We start from the raw sequence: 23,133 nt of genomic DNA on the forward strand, positions 1-23,133 counted from the left end.
GTCTGATATCACATGCACTTCAGAGGAAGAAAGTCATTTAAAAAAAAAAAAAGCGTTCAAGGAAAGTAGATTGACTGATTTCAGTCTGCGGTTAGCATGTTGCTAAGCTAATAAACTCGACAGGTCTGCTTTGGGCGAAACTGTCATTTAGTCATACAGTTGAACTATTTTAATGTTCCCCTTTTCTGTATTTAATACAATGTGCATTTATAAATCACCATTCTTTGAAAATAGTTTGTTATTTTGAATAAAACAAAACATATAGTGACTCTAAAGAACACGTAAAGAAAATGTAGGTTTTGCATACCTTTATGTATTATTTATCTTTAAAGGAATAGTTTGTCCTTCAGAACACAAAAGAAGGCAATCTGATGAACCAAGTATTAACAGCTAAGAGGATATTTTGAGGGTTTTGTCCATAAATATAGACATTTTCTAAAAATTAAGAAATAAAATTTCTTATTTTTAAGATCTATTATTATATTTATTAACGGTTTGAACTGGCTGTTCTTATTTTAATTTTAATTATTTTATGTCAAAGTTTTATCTTTTACTTCTATTTATCTTTATTTGAGTTTTAGCAATGCTAGTACTTTCCACTTGTTTCATTTACATTAGTATTTAGTACATTAGTATTAGTATTCACATTTTATTTTATTTATTTTAATTTACAAAAACCGTTTTAATCAGCTAACAAGAACACTAATTTGGAATAACATTAAGATGAGTAAATAACTAAGATTTTTTTTATTTTTGGTGAAAGGGGCATTAAAACTATACAAATTTTAAAAAATGTTTTCATATTTAGGCTTTTATTTACATTACAACAGTGTTTTGCAGGTCTAAAAATGCTAACTTTTGAAGTAAAAAAACAAATGATGAAAAAATTAAATAAAATAATATATTCTTTATCTTGGTTCAGAAATGTGATTTTGTGAAACATGATAGTGGTTTCGCGTAACTGAAAAAAAAAGACTTTTTTTGCATCTTTAATACATCATTGTTATATAAACATATACCTTTTGAATCAACTTTCCCATTAGAAATGTCCCTATCCCTATGCGCCTAAATTTCCATCTGAACAGTATTTATCGCTAATCTGGAGTACTTGATTCAATCACAACATTCCAAAGTATGTTATTCCCAGACAACAACTACTTGGACTACTAGCACAGGCTCATCCGGGTACTGAATACATTCACATTCTTATGCGTGTCTGTCACGCTATCATTTTTGATTGTTTGGTGCCATCTTGTGACTAAATAATATGTAGGTTAGTGTATGCTCCATTCAGCCATTTTTAGTTAGCTTTGCTTTACTGAAAGAATTTAATAAAGTATTGCGGCTCAGAAACAATGTTTTGAGTCAAATTATTACACTTTCTGGGAAGTAGCTGTGTAATAAGCAGGATAAAGTACATTTAGGCAGGTTTTTTTTTTTTTTTAATAAAGCCCTTCAGTCTTATCAAAAACTAAGAATTCACAAGACATGTCACCCGTGTAGTTTTGAATAGGGAACAGTGTAACAGAGTCCAAATTATGTACCAATCATCAATCAATACAGACTGACAATTTTCTTGAGGAGGGGCTCTGAGCAAACATAACTTTCTGCAGATTTTGTGTGATTCGAACATTTAGAAATGAAACTAAAGAGACAGCTGTTGTTCAATTTTATTGGTGATTCCCAAAATGAAATTTAAATATCTGTTTGGTCAAGCTATTTTAGAGATTTTGATGTTTCCCCATTCAAACAGATTGCCCAAGTGGTGTTTCAAAGATGGTCGCCGAATGAAATGACTTGCCTTAAAGAGACTTTGGTCTTATACAACATTCTGCAATGACAACCACCTGAATGTACTTTATCCTTTACATAAAGCAGCTCTAGACACTCTTGAACACCTTATAACGTAAAACTTTTCAAAAAACAATTTAGGCACAATCCAGACGCAACAGTACCTCGCACTCTGGACAGAACCAGTCGCCCTCCGGCTCAGCGGCCAGTTTGAGGCACTTGGCGTGGTAGACGCGCGGGCAGAGCTCACAGCAGAGCACCTGGCCCTCGCGGTGGCATACCCAGCAGTAGAAGTCATTCCGCCCGTCCTGCGGTACAACATCAACAGGGTCTGTGGTGAGTGCGGGCTGCTTGACATAGTAAAAGGGACCATGTCTGAGCTCACACTGAAATGCAGGCAAGAGAGACAGGGCAAGGGGTCAAATCACAAGCCACAACACTCGCAGGGGAAACATAGCAAGGCACTGCAATAAAATCAAGCATGGACAGGTAAGCAGTCACATGACCACTGGGTCAAAAGCAGCACACTGAAAAGACAATGAGCACGTTTACATGCACACCAGTACGCCAATACTGAAGTAACCAGTCGTCCTTGTTTACATGCAAATTATTAACCCCTCAATGCAAGTAAACTGTGTTTATTAGTAAAAAAGTTCATCTCCCAGCAGTGATGTGAAAATGTAATCATTTGCATAATTCTACCTGCAAGGTTTTCAATTGTAAAATCAGTTGTCATATTCAATAAATCATTAAAAACCAAAGAAGAGTTTTGCTACATGTTAGCGGTTAATTTTTTGCTCATATATGGACCCTTTTTATGATGCGTTTAACAGTCATCAGCATCTTAAATTTTTATTTTAATAAAATGTTTGTACATTTATAAAGCTATACTTTGTATTATATCATCTTTGCATCAAATTACAAAAAAAATAATAATAAAATAAAAAAAAGACTAATTACGGCTTGTGAGCTTATTCTAATGCAACGTCTATGGGCGGGACCAGTGGTGTAGTCCTTGCTATACGCACGTATACTCAGTATGCCTACTTTTTTTCCTCGAGCTGTTTGGGTATTACGACTTCTGACGTTCATACCTTCGGTATACTCACTTGTTTAGGTGATTAGACTTCCCTAATTTATGTGTATTCGCGTCTCCTTTAACTGTCCACCATTTGTTTTTTAACTCGCATCCTAATTTGTGGAAATTGGTGCATTTTTGTTTAATTTGCGCAGCACATTTCATGAGTTTTTTTCGAAGATCACAACAAATCAGCTGAATGATGTCCCACTGAAACGTTCAAGTAAAATTATAAAACAGCATGGGCATCGCTTTAGCCCTCCTATATTTCATTCAGCCGCCTAAAACTTTTGCAAACTGTACACTACTAAATGATCGCTGCAGTGTCCTTTAAATTTGATATAAAAACGGCAGCAAAATTCTTCTCCTGCGTTTTCAACTCGTTTTTCATTTAGTCAGCAAATCACAACGGTGCAGACTGTGAGCACAAGGTATATATTGTTAGAATATCTGCATATTTGCAGTTATTTGCTATAGAAACACTTGTTTCCTCGACGCTCCTCTCATCAGCACAGCTGTTTCCTCCAGCGAAAATATAACTCTTAACAGACATGTTGCTGTTTATTTCACAATTAACCATGAAAATAAAACACAGTTCATGTGGCATTAACTAAATCATACATTCATGCACAGGATTAAACGCAGTGACAGAACCACTTAATGAATGTACTCATTTTATTGAAAAGCAATTAAGCACGAGAAAAACGTGTCTGCTCACCTCGCCGCCATAACCGGAAGTCCTCGAATGTACTCATTTTAACTGCATGTCTGAGTGACATCAGAGTGAAACAATGTGTTATCGTATTACGACATATTACGATAGTGAAATATGTAAATTAGCCTGTAAGTTTTTAATATGTTTATATTTATACCATTATGAATTTAAAAAGTGGCAGTTTTATTTAATACATAGAAAACAAATGTACTTGAGTATAGGCTAGTATTTGAGTTTTTGAAGAAGTGTGCTTTACTTTTGTTTTCTAGAATAAAGAATAATAATACTAATAATAATAATAATAATATTATATATATATATATATATATATATATATATATATATATATATATATATATATATATATATATATATATATATATATATATATATATATATATATATATACATTATTTATATATTTTTTTTAATATTTTATTAATATATTTATTAATATATTTTTATTACTTTTACAATTTGGACTGGGTGGGTAATAGTACACCACTACACCACTGGGCGGGACTGTACTGTAAATTTGACGTTGTTCTCTTACCTCTTCTGGCTACCATTATCAAAGTCTTGATAACACCATGATTGAGTTTTTATTTTATTATTTGAGCAAATAAGAATGCAAAAAAAGAAATTTGTTGTAGTCTCCCATTCACTGCACTTTAAGTTTGCCCAACTACGATGACTTTCGCTGATGAGAAACTCAGAAATGTGAAAAGTGTCCAATATCCTCTCAAGCAGTATTTTGACTACATTTTCATTTTTGCTGCATGTTATGAGAACACATTTATTTAAGTTTGTGTATAAAGAAAGCATCTAAGTTTGTGTTATATTGCCTCCTCACATATTCCAAACACTTGCTCAGTCTGGACACTCAGCGTGCAGAAAGGTTGCATTCCTGACACAGCCTTTTTCAGTAGTTGCACCTAGACTGTGGAATCTCATGTAAGAGCAGCTCTAACTATATTTAATTTAAAATCTTGGTTAAAAACACATTTATTATCTCAGGCATTTAATTCTACTTGGTATTAAGGGATGATATTGAATTTTACTTTAAAATGTAAAATTTTAAAACTTTTAAAACTTTGAATATATTTTATGCTCTAAAAATGATTTTAGTCTAGGTGCATGTGTAAGTTTATCTTACCCCCTGTATGTAAAAGCAGTTCCAACTACATTTAATTTAAAATCTTGTTCTCATTTATCATGTCAGGCATTTAATTCTACTTGACATTGAGGAATAATATTGCATTTTACTTATTATGTCAACATTTTTATTTTATGCTCTAATAAAATGCTTGTAAACCAATGTTTTAATGAAAATGCTCCCACATTTCATAGACTTCTTTTTTCACTTGAGATGTTTGTTCTAATTTGACCACAAGTGCCATAGTAAGTGAACTTTACTGTGAAGATTAATGCATTTTAATGCTGGGAGAAATTTCTGTAAGAGGGCAAAAATTGTTTTGCACTAAAAATGTTAATAAAATCACCCAAAAACGCAGATTACCTCATCATTTACTCAACCACAAGTGGTTCAAAACATTTACATGTTTCTTTCTTACTGTTTAACACAAAACACGATATTTTGAACACCACTGGAAACCAGTAACCACTGAAATTCACACAGTAGGAAAAACACTGATTTTGAAAACAGTGGAGGGAAAGTAAACACTCTGGGTTTTGGGTGCATGTTTGAACAGACATAATAATAATAATAATAATAATAATAATAATAATAATAATAATAATAATAATAATAAACATAAATAATAACAATAATAACAACAACAACAACAACATCTAAACATGTTGATCTTGGTGGTTTTTCTTTTAAACACAACTAATTTTGTCTTAAAATAGCTTAGGAAAGCCAATCGAATGCTTTCATTATAGATCTGTGCATTTTTGAAGTGACACCTCTGTTATTTAATGTTATCAAACGAAAAATCCACTTGAGAGATTAATTTGCTGCTCTTTAATTAATTATACTAAAATTATATTATAATTATAATAATAGTATACTATAATATATTTTTAAAAATATGATATTTGATAACTAGATTCAATTTCTTTATAATAGCTAATAATTTGAACAGGCTAAACCGTTTGCCAATTTATTTGCAGCTTTTTCTAATGTAAACTATTTATTCTATCCTTTGTAAATAGTAATAATAATAATAATAATAATAATAATAATAATAACAATAATAATAAATTACTGACCATTTCAACTGTTTATTTACAGTGGAACAGCTCCAGATCTTGAAGTAATCTTGAGTTTTCACATCCCAATGTAGACAGGTATGGATTACTATGGAGGTCAAAAATTTTTTTTTTGGAAATAACTTCTCTTGTGTTAAACAGAAGAATGAACGTCAAACAGGTTTGTAGCAATTGAAGGGCGAGTAAATAATGAAAGAATTTGTGTGTACTGGGGTGTACTATCCCTTTAAGCCATTTATGACCTGACTCCGATAAAGGAAAAACACACAACGGTTAGCACGTTTACACGACCACGTGCACTGTCAGCTTTTGATTATAAGGCATGATCAAGTTAAGAACGTGCATGTAAACACACTCACTGTGTAGGATTTCATTGCCATAAACACACTTCATGACTGATGTGTGATCTGAGAACCAAGTGGTGTCTGAGATCAAGTGTGTTTCACAAAGATTGGAATGAAATCCTGAATTACCATATAAGATGCCATATACAGATGAGCAGGATCACACATTAGACAAGATTTTATACAGTTGAAGTATATTACGCATTACTTATTATTACTAATTATTAGTGTTGAGTATAGTAATTTCCCAGTTCTGGGTTGCGGCAGGAAGGTCATCTGCTGCGTAAAACATATGTTGAAATAGTTGGCGGTTCATTGCGCTGTGATGACCACAAATAAATAAGGGACTAAGCCGAAGGAAAAACAAATGAATGAATTTGGTCATATAAATTTGCATGCTATTTCTAGATAAAACCAATAAGCAAATCTACATTTGGCATCTTTCATGAAACTTTGTTCATATTCATTGCAACACACCACCACAAAGACAGCACAACACTTGATCTTTAGCTGTTATTATGAAGGGAATAATGAGTGGGACACCCCAAAAAAAGCATTCAGACATTTGACATTTAATTTAAGCGTCATATGAAACCAAATTATTAGTAGTGAAAGCAAGAGGTTTCCTCAGAATTAACTTCCCCTGAGATGTTTTTGATGTTCAATTAAACTACACACTCGTTCTGACATTGAGTCAGCTTAAGACTTATGTAAAGAAATGACTCTTTTTGTTCTAGTAATGATGAATTAAATCAATGCAAGTTAATACAATTACAAATAGTCATCTTTTTTTTTTAAAGGTTCTGTTTATGTCACTAAAATATTTACCCTGCACTTCTTTAACTGTCTAATAAATAAATAAATAAATAAATAAATAAATAAATAAATAAATAAATAAATAAATAAATAATGTTTTTCTATGCGCCAATTGATAAGAATGATCACGTGACATTAAAGTCTGGATGCTAAAAATTCAGCTTAGCAGGGAAAAGACTTTAAATAAATCAAAATAGATATCAAAATGGTCACATTACTTAAAAACATTAGAATTATATTTTAGAAGCATAAAAAAAACTGACACCAAAATAGCACACAAACATTTGACATTACATTTTGTTTTCATAATAACTGTACTAATTTAACATGTGAAATTCTTTAATAAAACCTCACTTCATTTTATATTTTATCCAATCAAATTCCATAAACACGCAAAAAATTATATTTCACCCCCAAAATAATAATTTATTCACTGTTTTATACTCTGAGAAACACAAAAGATGATTTATTTTACTTGTAACTGCATGTTCGTTAGTTTTACAAATGATTTTGTCCAGATTTTGTTTGATGCACCAAAGCAGACATATAAATTTCTTCTTTTGTGTATCATACTTAGAATAGTGAGAGGGCGAGTGAACTCTCTATATTCGTGCTATCACTTTAATTATGCAAGCTGTGTCCAAATGCTTTTTGAGACCACCATAGCTCATAGGAGAGAAATCCCCACAAGGGGTCGACTTTGTTCATGCAAATCAGTAAAAGCACTTGGTCCCTCATTGTGACCAGTGTTTTATCATTGAAAACTATAAACCAACATCAAACATGTGGGTCAAAGACACAAAGGGGTTTTCAAGTATCAAAACAAAATTGTACGACAACCTAAATTGTCTCTTTATGTAAATTAGAATGTGGCCTTTTTAATTTTAGTTTTCAGGAAAAAATAAAGGCTATCATACTTTTTTTTTACCATGACATGCATAAACACCCACTAAAATGTTATTCTGTGTGTAACAATAGATTTTATACCAAAAGTATTTAGAACAAGAATAATTTCAAAGACTAATTAATTTATCCTTTTAGCAAGAAGTTTTAATAATTCAAAATATACTTAATAACGATAATAATGATAATAATAATAATAATAATAACATAAAGAAGAAATTTAGTATAATTGCTTATTCTTTTATATATTTGAATAAGTATAAGCATGTTGCTTCATAATTTACATTACCCGATGAATGGCAATGGATCATTTCACCCCAAAATGAATAAATATTCAATTTATTTGAAACAACAGACACTTCACTTGCGTTTACAATCCATGTGAAGTTTTTTTTATTTAGTATGTTGATGTACTTCCAACTGAAATGGAATATTGACTAGGGGCAGTGCTTTCTTTTTCGCATATCATTCGCTGTTAGCAAACTAACGGTAAGAGGGGCTTGGTTTACAAGATTGTGGCTGAATCCGTCAAAAAAAAAAATTACATCAAAGAAAGACTGCCACTTCAAAAACGGAAACAAATTTCAGACTTTGATTGAAGATTCCCAAAACAAACATTTAGTTTTTCTGTAGATTAACTTGCATGTATTAATTGTTCACATAAAGAACAACACTAGATTTGTTTGCATCCAAAATTGTGATTTAACTTTCTGTGCACAACTGTAATATTGTGTGAATAAAGCAGCGTTTCAAAGAGAACAAAATCGTCACTTCCTGATTAACTGGCGCCAAATATCAAAAGTAAAAATGGAATTTGCTGTGGTATGAGAAGCTGCGTGAAGCTTTCCCTTATTTTATAAATGACTCAGAAGTCAATCCTGACACGCAATGAATGTGTAGTGGCATTTGAAGGCGTGAGACGCGGAGCACAGATGCTCTTGACAGTTCTGGAGGTTTTTATCAATATAATAACACTTATACTGAAACAGTTAAAGTGTTTTAGAATGACCAAAACAACATTTCAGATGTTTTACAGTGTGCTCTGCCTGCTGGTTTGTCCATTCACACACATTTATCATCATCACACGATCTCTTTAATGTGCAAACTGGAATTTGTTGGGTAAAAGTCTTATCGAATAAAAAGTTTATCCTACTCAGCATTTTCAAAATGTATGCGCATCGTGGTATTTCCATCAACTGTTTTTTTTTGTGCATATCCAAAATGCGAATAAAAATATGTGGATCGAAATGTAGCTACTGTAACCAAAATAACCATTTTAGAATTTGATTCCATGTGGACTTTAAGAAGTTCTTTGTGTGTAAAAAATATTTTATAAATTTAATTTGATTCAGAAACCCAAAATATCTTTGACCCACATATTTACAATCAACCCTGATTTGGTCATTTGAATAGAATAATGCAAGAAAACGCAGAAGTATACAAGAAAAGACAAAAGCATGATGTATAAACAGTCTAATAAAGTCTAATAATGTTTGTTTTTTACATTCATTATTTGAATGAAGTCTTTGCTCAAACCAGAACAAAAAGATGAAGATGAGAGCAGTGGAGCCTGTAAGAAAACATACTTGATCTTTATTGCTGTTGACTAATCCTGGTTTCTTCTTCTTCTTTGTGGGACTGGGTGACGTGTCGGAGGGAGAGTGTCCATTTGAGGAATGTGGAGGACTGGGTGCTTTTCTCTTCTTCTCTGTTGATTCTACATCAGAGACGGCTGCCGAGAAAACCAAAAACTGCTTTATTATGCAAAGCCTACCTTGATAATACAACACCCAGGGTTCACTTTCTAAACCAAATGTTAAATTTGTTGACTTTTCCCTGAGTTTCAATGTCTAAAAGCTGAATTTCTAAGACTTGTAATGAATAATAATAAAAAAAAAACAATCAGCTTAAGCGTCCCTATAGAATTCTGTGATCTGCGAACAAACTACAAAAAATTTAGGGAAGTTTTAATTGCCGCAGAAAACCTTTGGGCAGCAACTACACTGTTAAAATTCCTTCTGCGCCATCGGCATTGTTTTATATTCAAAAACATTATACTAGAGTATATAAAGTGCTCATCCAGTGTGCGATACCTCGAGTTGTCATAAAGTGAACCACTTTAGATGTGTCATGGGACATTCTTGAAAAGCACATTGAGTCAAAGCCTATTTGAACAAGGCTACATTCATTTTATCGATTTTAACAGTTGTTTATTGTCATCATTTTGAGTTCTGTGTCAAATATGATGGAGTAGGCTTTATATGATTAAGAAGTAAACACTTGGCCCAATCCCAATTCTAACCCTTAGCCCGTCCTCTTACCCCTACCCCTTGCTTTGCACGTTTTTGTGAAGGGAGGGTAGGGGTGTCCCAATTCTCTTTAGCTTGAAGGCGGAAGGGCTAGATACCTCTTGAAACAGAGATTTTTCAGGACCACACTTGAAACCAAGGGGTAAGAAAATTTCCCAGAATACGCCATCTACAACGGCAAGATGGCTGCACACGGAACTAAAGAGATGCACAAATTAGTATTTTTTGTCGTTATTTCAAACTTTTACAACAAACAAGCACATGTTTTAATACATTTATAACTGCGTTCATGTTTTACCGTCATGCTTTAAAAAAAACGCTAAAATAAAAACCGCTACAGTTCTCTATATCTATAATCCCTAATAATAGCTCCTGTATAGCAGTCCCACAACATTCTGTCACTCGATGACACTCAAATACCCTGCCAGAATAGTCTATTGGCTAGGAATGAGCTTTTTGAAGTGTCTGCTATAATGTTAATGTTGTTTTCTTGTGTTTACATTGATGAATATTGCCATTGTGTAAATGCATAGTATTCCGATCTTATTGCCACATCATATCGTTATGATAACATGATATCGTTGCCTTCAGTGATTTCCTAGTAACTGGAATAACTACAGCAGTTGCCATTGTCGATCTCATATGAAGTACGAGATGGTGATGACATAATAATGTGTGCAGGTGTTGTACTGCGGTCCCATATCTTAGGGGTAAATTTTGAAGTCCTTCCCCTTCACACTCTGTTTCAAGTTCCAAGAGGATGGGACGGGGAAGGGGTACAAAAATAGAATTGGGATTGGGCCTTTCACTCTTTGTTTCTCTCAGCGTTAGCAATGTGTATTTATATAGCACATTTATTGTGTGTAGATAAAATAGATATTTATTGTGTATAGATAAAATAGATAAAATAAAATAGTCGCTTTGGATAAAAGCGTCTGCTAAATGACTAAATGTAAATGTATGGCCATACACCCAAAGCGCTTCACAGTCATGAGGGGGGTCTCTCCACACCACCATCAGTGTGCAGCATCCACTTGGATTATGCAACGGTAGCAACAGGACAATGGTGCTAGTGCGCTCACCACACACACCAGCTATTGGTGGAGAGACAGTGAAAAGAGCAAATTCGGTGGATGAGGATGATTGGGAGGTCATGATCGGTAGGGGTTGATGGAGGGAATGTGGCCAGGATACCAGGGGTTACACCCCTACACTTTATGAGAAATGCCATTGGGTTTATGACCACAGAAACCAGGACCTCAATGGCAATTTACTGGGGCATTAGGACTCACACAGACCGCAGGTTGAGCGCCCCCTGCTGGCCTCACTAACACCACTTCCAACAGAAACTTTGTTTTCCCACGTGGGCTTCCATCCAGGTACTGACCAGGCTCAGACCTGCTTAGCTTCAGAGAGCAACGGTCTTGGGCTGCAGGGTGATCAATGATCTTTGAGGTTAAAAGTAATGAAGAATTAAGAAATTACAACTAAATTCATAAATTAAACAAGATTTGTGTATATTTTTACAGCAAAACGGCACAAGAAATTCTGCAAATATTGCCATGAACTGAGAAATTTTGGCAGCAAATCAGTTTTTTTTAAACAGCAATCAGTGCTTGATTGAAGCTAGATCTTGTTCCGGAAAATATCAGATTCTGGGTTTTACATTCCAGTACTTATTTTAATCAATCTGTCATTAAATTGCACCTGGTGACTACCTGCATGTGTGTCTGTGAGAATGAGAATGAGTTTGAGTGAAAAACAGCCAGCAAGACTGTATGGGGTCATGCAGATATTTATGCCTCATTCACACTAGCAGCGACTTTGTAGATGCCTGTCACTGGGGGGTTCCTTTCACGTTTCCTTAAATGTTATCGCACATAGATCAATTAACGTCATTGCGTCACCACGCTATCCAACGTTTTCTCTGGAGTTTCATATAATTTCGGGTGTTTTCAACTTTAACTGCAGTTTCACTTTCATTCAGGAACATTTCGATTATTCCCACGAGACAAACTCTGAGGTACTGGATGCGAGTATGAAGTAAGGACTGGTGGGAGAGTGTTGTTTTAATGGAATTTGATACTGCATGCCGAATTGAAAGAAAACTTCCATATTTCACAAACAGGATAAGTGTGTTTGGTTGATGATGATGGCAGGTGTTCTCCAGGAGTTCACTGTGTTTGTGTGCAGTTGGAGATGTGAGTGTCTGTGGTTCCTTACTGATTCGGTAGGTGTAGAGCATAGTGTCAAACAGTAGTGTATATGGAATATCCTGTCGTAAAATCCTACATGATGGTGATAGTTTTATTCAGGTGTTTACATGTCTGTAATGCACTTCAATAATGCAACTAAAACAGAAATACTCCACATGACTTAATTCAATTTGTGTTTAACACGACTTTGAGTCAGATTAATGTCATCCAAAATCTCTGTTTACATGGGAGACTCTTAATCAGAGTATTGTCTTAATCACATTAACAAATTGGAGCATTGGGGTCCATGTAAACGTACTCACTGTTTGTTAGTGACGTAATGTTTTGGGAAAAGGGAGGGGGGGCACAGTGGCTCAGTGGTAAGCACTGTTTTCTCACAGCAAGAAAGTTGCGGGTTCAAGTCCCGGCTGGGCTAGTTGGCATTTCTTTGTGGAGTTTGCATGTTCTCCCCGTGTTGTCATGGGTGTCTTCCAGTTTCCCCCACAGTCCGAAGACATGCACTATAAGCTAAATTGGCCGCAGAGTATGAGTGCGTGTGTGAATGCGAGTGTGTATGGGTGTTTCCCAGTACTAGGTGCAGCTGGAAGGGCATCCACTGTATAAAATAGATGCTGGAATAGTTGGCGGTTTATTCCGCTGTTGTGACCCCTGATAAATAAGGCACTAAACCGAAGGAAAATTAATGAACGAATGAATGTTTTGGAAAAACGGAAAGTTTATGGATGCCGTCGATCACAGCAGCTTTTACGTGCTCATTTTTTCCAGAAATTATTCATTTACAATTTAAGCACTGATCAAAATATTCTGAAATTTTGATAAATAAGAGGCACAATATTAAATGACAAGCAAATTCCCTGATATTTTCCCCTAATACTTGGACAAAAGAATAAATAAAAAATTCCCTGACTTTCTATGTCTGAAATAGACTCTTTAAAATTGATATTCCAGAATTTCCATGACCTGTGAGAACCCTGAACACCTCACCCAGCCTGGCCTGTGATTGTGACCTTTCAAAGACAACACCAAAAAGACATCAAATCAAATGCCTGACTAACCCACTAACACAAAGCGCCAGATACTAACAACCAACTGCCATGATGAAAGAGGAAATTGCATGCCACGTTTGATGTGGCTCATTCATTTCATCTTGAGTATTGAACTCTCACAATCTAAATTTGTAGTGTTTTATGCAAGATTAAAGCACAAATTAAGAAAGCCAAATCAAATCCGTACATCAAAAGGAGTCAACATCGTCGAATAAAGTGGGAAAAAAATACCTTTGGGTGGCTCGGACACCTCCATCCCGTCAACAGCATCGGACTCCGTCTTTACTTCCTCCACAGCCGAACTAAATGAAGCAGAGAGAGGGAGAGCAAAGGAAAATGCTGGAATAAGACACTGAAATCTCATGAGGTCTACCCCTGAGATAAAAGACTTGGGTGATGTAATCTAATCTCTAGAGTTATGTTGTTGTTGTTCATAGCAATCTTCCTCCATTCCACATCTCAACCACTTTTGCTTTGGTAAAAAGGACATTGAGAATGACATGCTTTTTCTGGGCTGAAACAGACTGAGGGCCTGTAGAGGAAATTTACAAGAGAATATTAAAGCGTTTTAACCTTGGGTCATTTGACTGAGCCGGTGCGAGGCATAAACTCTTTCTCTGTGTCTAGTTATAGAGCAACACCTCTTTCCGTTGAAGCAAACATGTTCATGGGGAATACATTGCATTGAATAGGTCTACTCACAGGGGGATTACGACGGAGACGACGTATACTGAACATTGTCTTTAAGTCAGACTCATTAGTCTAGTTCTGCTCTGATAGGATTTGGCCTTACCAAAGTTCAGGCATAATCAGTACTAAAATACCATCAGCTTCTGACAGTGATGCATGAAAATGTAGCTTATACATGATGGTATTTACATTAGGTTCATTAGCTATGAGTAGGCCCACGCAGATCACTGAATCAATTGATTTACTTGTGTAAATGTGTGTAAATATATGTATTTCTTGAGTTTTTACATTCATTTCAGTACTATTATTGGATAATATGTAAAATGTTTAGATGATTTATGAACAATTCAGTTAATAAACTAATGTTTTAGTAGATATAGGAGAGCTTTGTTGACAAACAAGTGGTTCTAATTAAATGTGCATTGTAAATCTTAAAAAAAAAAATAGATGTTTTTTAATTTCATGTCTCAAGTTTTTAGTTACAATACTCTCTAAATCATTCATACATTTTTTGCAATATTATGTTTAGAAATAGCTAAACAAGTCTGGCCCTAAGTAGTAAACTTTGAATCATAGATTTCTTCTGCCTTGCAGTCTGAAAAGAAACATGCAAGAAAGGCAATACAGAAACAGACAAGATTTTGTCGTAAACCAAACAAAGCCTGTTTAAATTCAGCATTTAAACAAAAATTCTAAACCAGTTAATCAATATTTTAAATCGATTAAAATACCACAAAAGGAGACTTAAAATATAACATATTATATTATATAACATATAAGACTATTAACTAATAGATGTTATATTTAATCATTAATTTTATTACAACAACCAACAAACAAACAGACAAAATATATTGAAAATGGTGAATTTGATGGGCCAAAAACTGGGCACTATGTGTGCTTAAATAAAAAAAAAAAAATATATATATATATATAAAACACTATAATGTGACAATGTATATTGTTATTGTTTTCTTTGTTTCTTTATCATAAGGATAACCTTAACCTTGTTAACCTTGAAACAAAAACAAAATTGACGCAAAAGTACCAACTACACCTACCAACAAGAGGACAGAAAGTGCTTCTTCACCACATGATACATTTCAAACTAACAATGAGAACTAGATACCAAGAGCTCAGATACTAAAAGATCTCTTAACCCTTGTGCACTGTTCAAATTTACTACCCTTTTGTTATGTTCGAGATTAAAAACATCCACTGAATTAAACAGCTGTTTTTATTTTATTTTTTCATAAATCTGTTAATCCACCTCAGTCCTGATCAAAACTACTAAATTGTTCAGAAAATTACCAAATTTTAAACTCTTTAATTGCTAAGTTCACAAATGAGGTCACTGATTTGTTGAAAAACCCCCACAAAATTACGTATTTTCAATATAAAAAGTAATTGTGAACCTTTTAACCTTTTATCACAGTCTTGGACATGTGAACGATTAGTAACAACATTGGCTTTGATGCATTGTTAGATTTTCATTTTTTCACTCTAATTTACCGTGGGTGGCTGTTTTTGCTCCTTTGACTTCTATTATATTATTTTACATTATCTGTAGTAAATTTGGTCAGAGTGTATCGAGGTTTCTTATTTTAATTGAAAGCATTTACTAAAAATATGACCAAAAGAATTAGCTAGCTAACAGAAAAAGTTATGGCCAAATTAAGACACAAAAATCACCCCAGAGTGGATAAACATCCCCAACAGTACATGAGGGTTAAGTTTAGTGAACCTTGACAGCAAGGAGAAATAAGCATACTTTAGTGGTCACTGACTTGGGGTATTAGTTCGCTAGTCAAGCGAGCACGGCCATTTGTAAATTAATGAGTCTAATTCCAAGTATTTCTTGCTGTACAAAACAGATTTAATACTGCAAACTGCTATTATTTACCAAATTCATTTAACGTTTTGTTAAAAAAAAACATATTGCCATAATTACAAAAAATATTTTTTTAGTTTTACTGCACTTTGTTATTGTTATGTCTCAAAAATTCACAAAAAAAAAAAAAAAATTATAATACCGATTGATCTCTTTGGTTCTGTATTGGTGGCATTAGCTGGGTAGTCCCACCCACATTGGACAGATGGACACTTTGGACATTCTCAGTGTGAATTTTCAAATTGTATTGTTGCTTTTCTTCTACCATTTGAAGGCCTTATATGAGCAGACATTTTGCAGCAAATTTCTGACAATATTTGCATAAAACTATTTGATGGTTCAATATTTACCTTATTTTTCACAGGTGAGGCCATTTACAAATGAGTTCTGATTTCAGTTATTGCTGTAAATTGCAAATTGGTATTTCTTACCATGCTATATTATTTTATTGGGCCCTATCATACACCCTGCGCAATAAGGCGCAAGACGTGTTGCTATTTTCAGACCAGCGCAACCTTAATTTTCCCATTTTCCTCCACGTTGTTTAAATAGCAAATCCATTTGCTCCCCTTTGTGGACTCATGGGTGTTCGTCTAAAAAAGAGGTGTGTTAAGGCACATTGTTGGCGTGCTGCTATTTTGAGGAACCAAATTAAACTGAGCAATAGACCAGATTCTTTATCCTTGTGCTGCAGTTTCTCGCTAGTAAAGCGTTCCGTTTTTCCAATTACAAAGTCCACCATGTAAATAGCAAATGTGCCATGGTACAACGCAACTGACTCTTAAAGAAAACGAGAAATGAGACTCTGATTGGTTTAATGCATGTTATGCTCAAAACACACCCATAACATATTAAGAGAATAAGCCCCACCCTGTTAGACCATGCGCCGCAGAGCATATATTTCCATCTTTAAAATAGCAAAAGTGGACTCGGACACACCCTTAATGCTTTTGCACCATGCGCTTTAGACTCTGCGCCTAGATCGTTAAAATAGAGCCCATAGTCCTAATTATAAACACCAATTTGTATCGCAAACATTTAATGCATCTTTATATTACTATTTATTTTATTTATTTCGCATTATTACCTTTATGCAGCTAATGAAACATAAGTTTTGCATGTTAGTTTATCTATGCTTTGAAAAACAAGGTGAATTTTGAAATATTAAAGATTTAGATGAGAAGACTACTAAAAAGTAATTCGCGCAAATAATTTAAGCATTTTATGCAACATATGCAATGACTTTGAGAAAGATTTTTGTATTTTGTTTGGCTCATGCCAAGTACTTGGGCAAAAGAACTTCTGATCTTATAGGCTTAAAACCTAATGTTATGACCAAAACTTTACATTGAAGAACCTTAACAAAATAAAAAGTACATATTCAGCAATAATGTAATCAAATCAGAACAGTAGTAATAAAAATGACAAGATGGAAAGATTTAACAACAGCAAAAAGAACTGACTACTTAACACTCTACTAAACCTTGACCACAATGAGGCCTTATTCACCACTAAAACTAAAAACCCCACTGTAGTCAGTCAATCAATCAACAAAAACCCTCCTCAACCGCAAGAGTAGGACGGAAATGATGGGTACCAAAAAGAAATGCATAAATGACAGGTGAAAGAAAAAGAGGCGGACCAAGGCCAATGGCACAAACAAAATCCTACAACGACGAGGCCTTGATCCTGGCCTTTGTGTAGAAGAAAGGAAGGACTAGAGAAGCTTAAAAGCCGGTAACGGATCTCTATTACATCAGGATTAGACTGACAGGATTGATCATCAGGCCACTACGAGGCCTTAGTCTTTCACTAATTTTCATTGACAGGGACACAGTTTAACACTGCAGGAAAAAAAGTCAACGTTCTCTTGATTCACTAGGACAAGAAAACCAAAAATTCATCAGATAAATCCAAAATGCCACATAATCTTCCACAGCAATGAACAAAACTCACCTTTTTCACAAGAAAATATTCCAGCAAAAAAAATAAAAATCTGTAAAGTCATAAGTATTCAGCAGAGTGTGTCAGAAATGACAGTAATGACATTAGGAGAAAGAATATCCGCTTCAGCAAATCTGAATTAGACATAAGATGTCTGAGGAGGGAAACACACATCTAAGCGTGCACCCAAGGGCCTGAGGGCTCTCCATTTTGGACTTTAATGCGAGGCCGAAAGAAGCCACATGGATGTAGTTTCACATTAGGGCCAAGTCGCGTCAGAAACTCCCATCCACTAGGCCTCTCTTTTCCTGCTGGCTTCAGAAAGGTCAAGCCAACTGTGTGGCTGAAAAATCCAGATCCCTACACAGAAATCAAAGAAACAGGAAGTCCTGAGGCTGATCCGGTAAAGAGGAAGAAAAGCACCAATCTGCAAGCAAACCGGCCTCCGAAACCAGATCTTCTAGAACGATCTGAGACAAGCAGAGGTCCTCACAAACAGACCAAATAAAGAGAAAGGCAGCTGTGAATGTGGAGATAACTGGTCAGAGAGTGAGCCGAGGTCTCTCTTTTTTTTCTCTCTTCGCAGGAAATGAGAGTGCTTCCCTTCCCCCACCGCTCCGTTCGGCTCGAGCTCCCCTTCCCCCCTCCCTCTAGGCCACAGACGCGGGCTCTGGCACGTCCATGGCACAGGAGCTTACAGTAAACAGGGAGAACGAGAGAAAACCTTGCATTTAGGCCAGTCTCAAGAGCCACAGCTGAGAAAAAAAACAGGCCAAGTGGTAATGCACTTGAGTATCAACATGCAAACTAACCTCATGCCATTCAGGCGAGGCAAAACCTTCCTCTTGAGCTGTTAAAAAAAAAAAGTAGTGTGGCCGCTTCGCGAATCACTTCAAGGGCAACACAGTTGCTTCCTGTCACAGATGCTGACGTCGATATGATTTGACTGCTTCTTTTGCTCTTTACTCAGGCAAAATAGCCTCGTCAAACCACTGTTGGTCATTTACTCCTAGTCAATTCTTTACAACGTCTTTTCCTTGACAAGAATTCCAGTCGCAGTGGTGTAATCTCCCTGAAAACACACAAAACCTGAACTGCACCATATTAAGACAAGCTAGGTTAACAATATATACAAATCTACACAGTAAAATAATGCTGTGTTCCACAAAATTCCTACATCTAGTCCCAATACAAATCATTTTTACAAATTTAAGTGGATTGAACATAGAATTATTAAGTTGTCTCCCCCCCCAAAAAAAACGTAAGGATTGTGTTGTTTCAACTCATTTTAAATAAGTAGTTTGAACAAGCGGACAAAAGTCATTTCTTTGAGAGTAGGTGACTATATTGTGATTGCAATTACATTAATTGTCCATAATTACAAGAGCCAATTCACAAACCATTTGCTGTTTGATAAACAGGCGAAATATGATACGTATTGGATGGGGTTTTTGAAACGCTGCCATAAATATCATTAGACGGGCCAAGGATCCGTTGGGAATGTGGCAGGAGGCTTTTGGTCCCATGTGGTTTGTGCTCGCTTGTTTTGTCTTTGGGATCAGCTCTGTGTGTGTGTGTGTATATGTATGTTGCGGTGCTATTTTATTGTTAACTTCATCATAAATCTTCAACCGAGATGAATAATATGCAAATTTCATCTGAATGAAAAGTGAGTTGTCACAGCCTGCTCCTGCTCGGTTTTGTTTTTCTTTTAGACAAATTCATTTGAAAATGAAACTGAATTCAAATTTGATGTATTTCAGCTCTGCTAAAAAGCGCAGCAAAAAAACTAAACATCTGCTCGTAAACGAAAATGAAACCGGATCATAGTTCTGATGACCTTTAAAACCTACCATATGTCTGTGCGCATGCAATGAGAAAAGTACATACATTTATGCATAATTTCTGTGAAGCTGATGAACTCTTTCTACAATATAACCCACACATCAATAATAGTTGAATCTTACACTACAAAGTCATCAAGGCATACTTGCTCACACTATATGTGACTGTCGTGGGGGGAGTGTCACTAAATGTCAAAATGGACCAATTACTTAAGATGTATTTTAAAAAAACACTAATAAAAAACATTGCATAAAAACACATTGCATAAAAAAAGTATGCAATTTAAAAGCAAAATAAATAAATAAATAAATAATGTCAACTTATTTCATTAAATTAAATGCTGAAAATAAAACAAAACACAAATGCCTTTATATTTTCTAAATAATTCTTAAAATTCAACTAACACCCTGAATCAATCATCTGGTTAGGCATGGGCATTTATAAGTTTCTGACGGTATGATAACTTTAGATAAAAACATCACAGTTTCACTGTATTGTGATTACTGCTCTAAAACATGTTTGTTTTAAATGTCTTTCCCCTCTCTTTGAACACAATATATTTTATTTTGAGAAACATTTATAATATTTTGCAACAGTAAACATGTCAGGCTGAATAATTAAAATGAATCATTGACTTCTGCTGTCTTCATTTGTTTCAAACAAACTGATTTCTGTACAATTTAAAACGGCATCTTTGGATATCTTTTCAGCTAGAGATACTGTTGTCCTAAAAAACATTTTAAAAAATCTTACATACATCGTAGGCACGGTATAGCACAAAATTGTCAGTTTTTTTAAATTCTTGACTTCTCCAAACCGCGGTGTAGCTTAAAAAATGGTTTATCGTCCCATGCCTACATCTGGTCCTTGAGATCTCATGATGTACTTATTAATTTTCAAATATCCCAGCAGTGCTAATGCTCACTTCACATAAATCATAGTGCTTTCAAAAACAGCCAGTGAAAAAAAAAAAAAAAAACACTGCTCACTAAGAAAATGAAAGTGAATTATTAATCTAATCAACTCTAAAACCTGTAATATGGCTTTTGCCATTGTGGCTGTCTGCATTAAGTGTTTGCATTTAAGCAAACTACTGGCCTTTGGAAAACAAATATACATATACATATACATATATATATATATATATATATATATATATATATATATATATATATACATAAATTTTTTTATGTTGTTTTGTGCGATTTAAAAATCATCTATGAAAAAATAATCCATGCTTAAAAAAAGCTGTGGAGACTTATGGCGAAACGGTTAATGTTTTCAGACTCTAATTTGTTCCAACACAGAAAAAAAAAACTATGCTAAAAACATGCTAAAACTACATGAGATACCATCCCGACTGACCAATTAATATATATATATATATATATATATATATATATATATATATATATATATATATATATATATATATATATATATATATATATATATATATATATATAAATATATAAAATTCCTCATGCATAAACATACCTAGCAATAAAGCTCTTTCTGATTCTGATATAATCCCTTCATATAAACTGACTAAAAATATATCATATAAGAAAAAAAACATTTTAAATTCAGCTCTCATTGGTCACTCTTGTCCTGAATTACCCATCCTGCCCCCCTGTAAAATGACCACAGCTGGGACTCCTAGCTCTCTAATAGGGCCCTAACAGATGCCTCCATTTTCTGTGGCGTGGCTTGTGACACAAACACAGACAATGGGACTGGCAATCAGCTTACCAAAGTACATCACCCAAAGCACACTCCCCTGATCCTTTACCACCACCCCCACCCCCACATGGGGCAGATCAACAGAGGGCACACACACGCGCGCACACACACACACACACACACACACACACACACACACACACACACACACACACACACACACACACACACACACACACACACACACACACACATCCAGAAATGACTGAGAATGTTTGCCACTTCAGCAATGACTGATAGCTGCCTATGTTTGCCACGAAATCATGTGACCGAGCAGCAGCACACAGGCCAAAGCTCAGGAGAGGGTGAACTGACCCCCCTCTCTCCCCCTCCTCCCTCCTCCTCCTCTCTGCCCTGTTTTTCACAGACACAGGCCTCTCTCTTTTTTTGCTAGGCCTCCCCAGTCACTGGAGAAGCAAATCTGCAATTCAGAGTGTTAGCAGTGGATGAAAACAGTACGATGACGAGAAAGGACAGACGTAATAAAACATCAAGCTTACCTCTGTGGATGCATGGCTGAAACAGTGTAATGTCAATACTTATAAAACATGGAGGACAAGCCTTTAGACAAGGGAGGGCTCTCCTCTCCACACTCAGAGCTCAGGCCTGTCTGATCAGAGCAGGGCCGTGACTGGCTGCCCTCCCACTAGCAGGATGTAAGGCCGCGTCTGATTGGCCGAAGCGCTTCCTGAGTAATTATCTTTGTTCGGCACTGGCAGGATCAGCAGTGACTGCTGGAAAGAGCACAGAGGAGAGGGAGAGAGAGAAATCTAGGCCTCGTTTACTCAAAACACATGCTTGTTTATGCAGAGCCGGCGTGGAAAGGCGACTAAACGTCTCTTAGCTGTGTGTTCTGGGGTTAGGTTTGTGTGTTGGAGTGCTTTAGTTTGTGTGTTTGTGCATGTGTGTTGAGTCAGTGTGGAGCCATAGGCCTTTGTTTAATCCCTCCCCCCACCGGAGCTGCTTGAGAAACAGGAGACACTCCTTTAGTGAAAACCCAACCAGCCCTGAGCAAAAAATAGTGAAGTCATTGTGACTTCCTGTGCTTGAACTGCAGCCCATTTATGAGTGACATGTGAAGCAGGCCAAATACTCACACTAAAAACGAGAACCGCCATGCTGTTTTTGTGTCAGTTAGCAAAATTAACTACATTTGGATTGTATATAATGAGTAATGGAGCAAACTAATTTGATTAGCTATCATTTAAAGCAAGCATTCATTCAAAAACGATTCAACAAAACAATGAATTAAACACAATGTAGGTGCTAGGTGATTTCCTTATACTCTTAACCCTTTACCTGCCCCACCAAGAAAAAAATATTGGATTGCATTTCTTAACTCCTAATGTCACTAGTTAACACACTCAATGCATTTCTTTTCAACACATTGAAACATAATTTCTAAAATATCAACCTCTACCAAATGGTTGATATGTCGGTTTTAATACAAGTACCGGAATTAATACATATACTATGAAAAATCTGAAAACATGCAGTGTAAGACCAATTAAAAAAAAAAAAATGAAATAAAACAGTTTTGAATACTAAATCATCTTTATTTTTTTA

General features: G+C 35.1%; 1 protein-coding gene across 5 annotated transcripts in view; it reads right to left on the minus strand.

Moving 5' to 3' along the window:
* prkcbp1l (protein kinase C binding protein 1, like) overlaps positions 1-22,172 on the minus strand; it is a 53,534-nt gene extending 31,362 nt beyond the window's left edge. For 2 of the 5 annotated variants that reach the window (XM_056448878.1, XM_056448876.1), the window contains exons 1-4: positions 22,068-22,172; positions 13,686-13,756; positions 9,470-9,615; positions 1,956-2,177 (exon numbers count right to left, since the gene is read on the minus strand). In XM_056448878.1, the coding sequence (XP_056304853.1) occupies positions 1,956-2,177; positions 9,470-9,615; positions 13,686-13,756; positions 22,068-22,081 (453 nt within the window). In that variant the 5' untranslated portion in view covers positions 22,082-22,172. Of the gene's footprint in view, positions 1-1,955; positions 2,178-9,469; positions 9,616-13,685; positions 13,757-17,991; positions 18,544-18,791; positions 18,888-22,067 lie in introns of those variants that run through there. The other 3 variants (XM_056448880.1, XM_056448877.1, XM_056448879.1) reach the window with 3 other exon arrangements.
* Positions 22,173-23,133: the final 961 nt, after the last annotated feature.

Source organism: Danio aesculapii, chromosome 23, assembly GCF_903798145.1.
Source record: "Danio aesculapii chromosome 23, fDanAes4.1, whole genome shotgun sequence".
Lineage (NCBI taxonomy): Eukaryota > Metazoa > Chordata > Actinopteri > Cypriniformes > Danionidae > Danio > Danio aesculapii.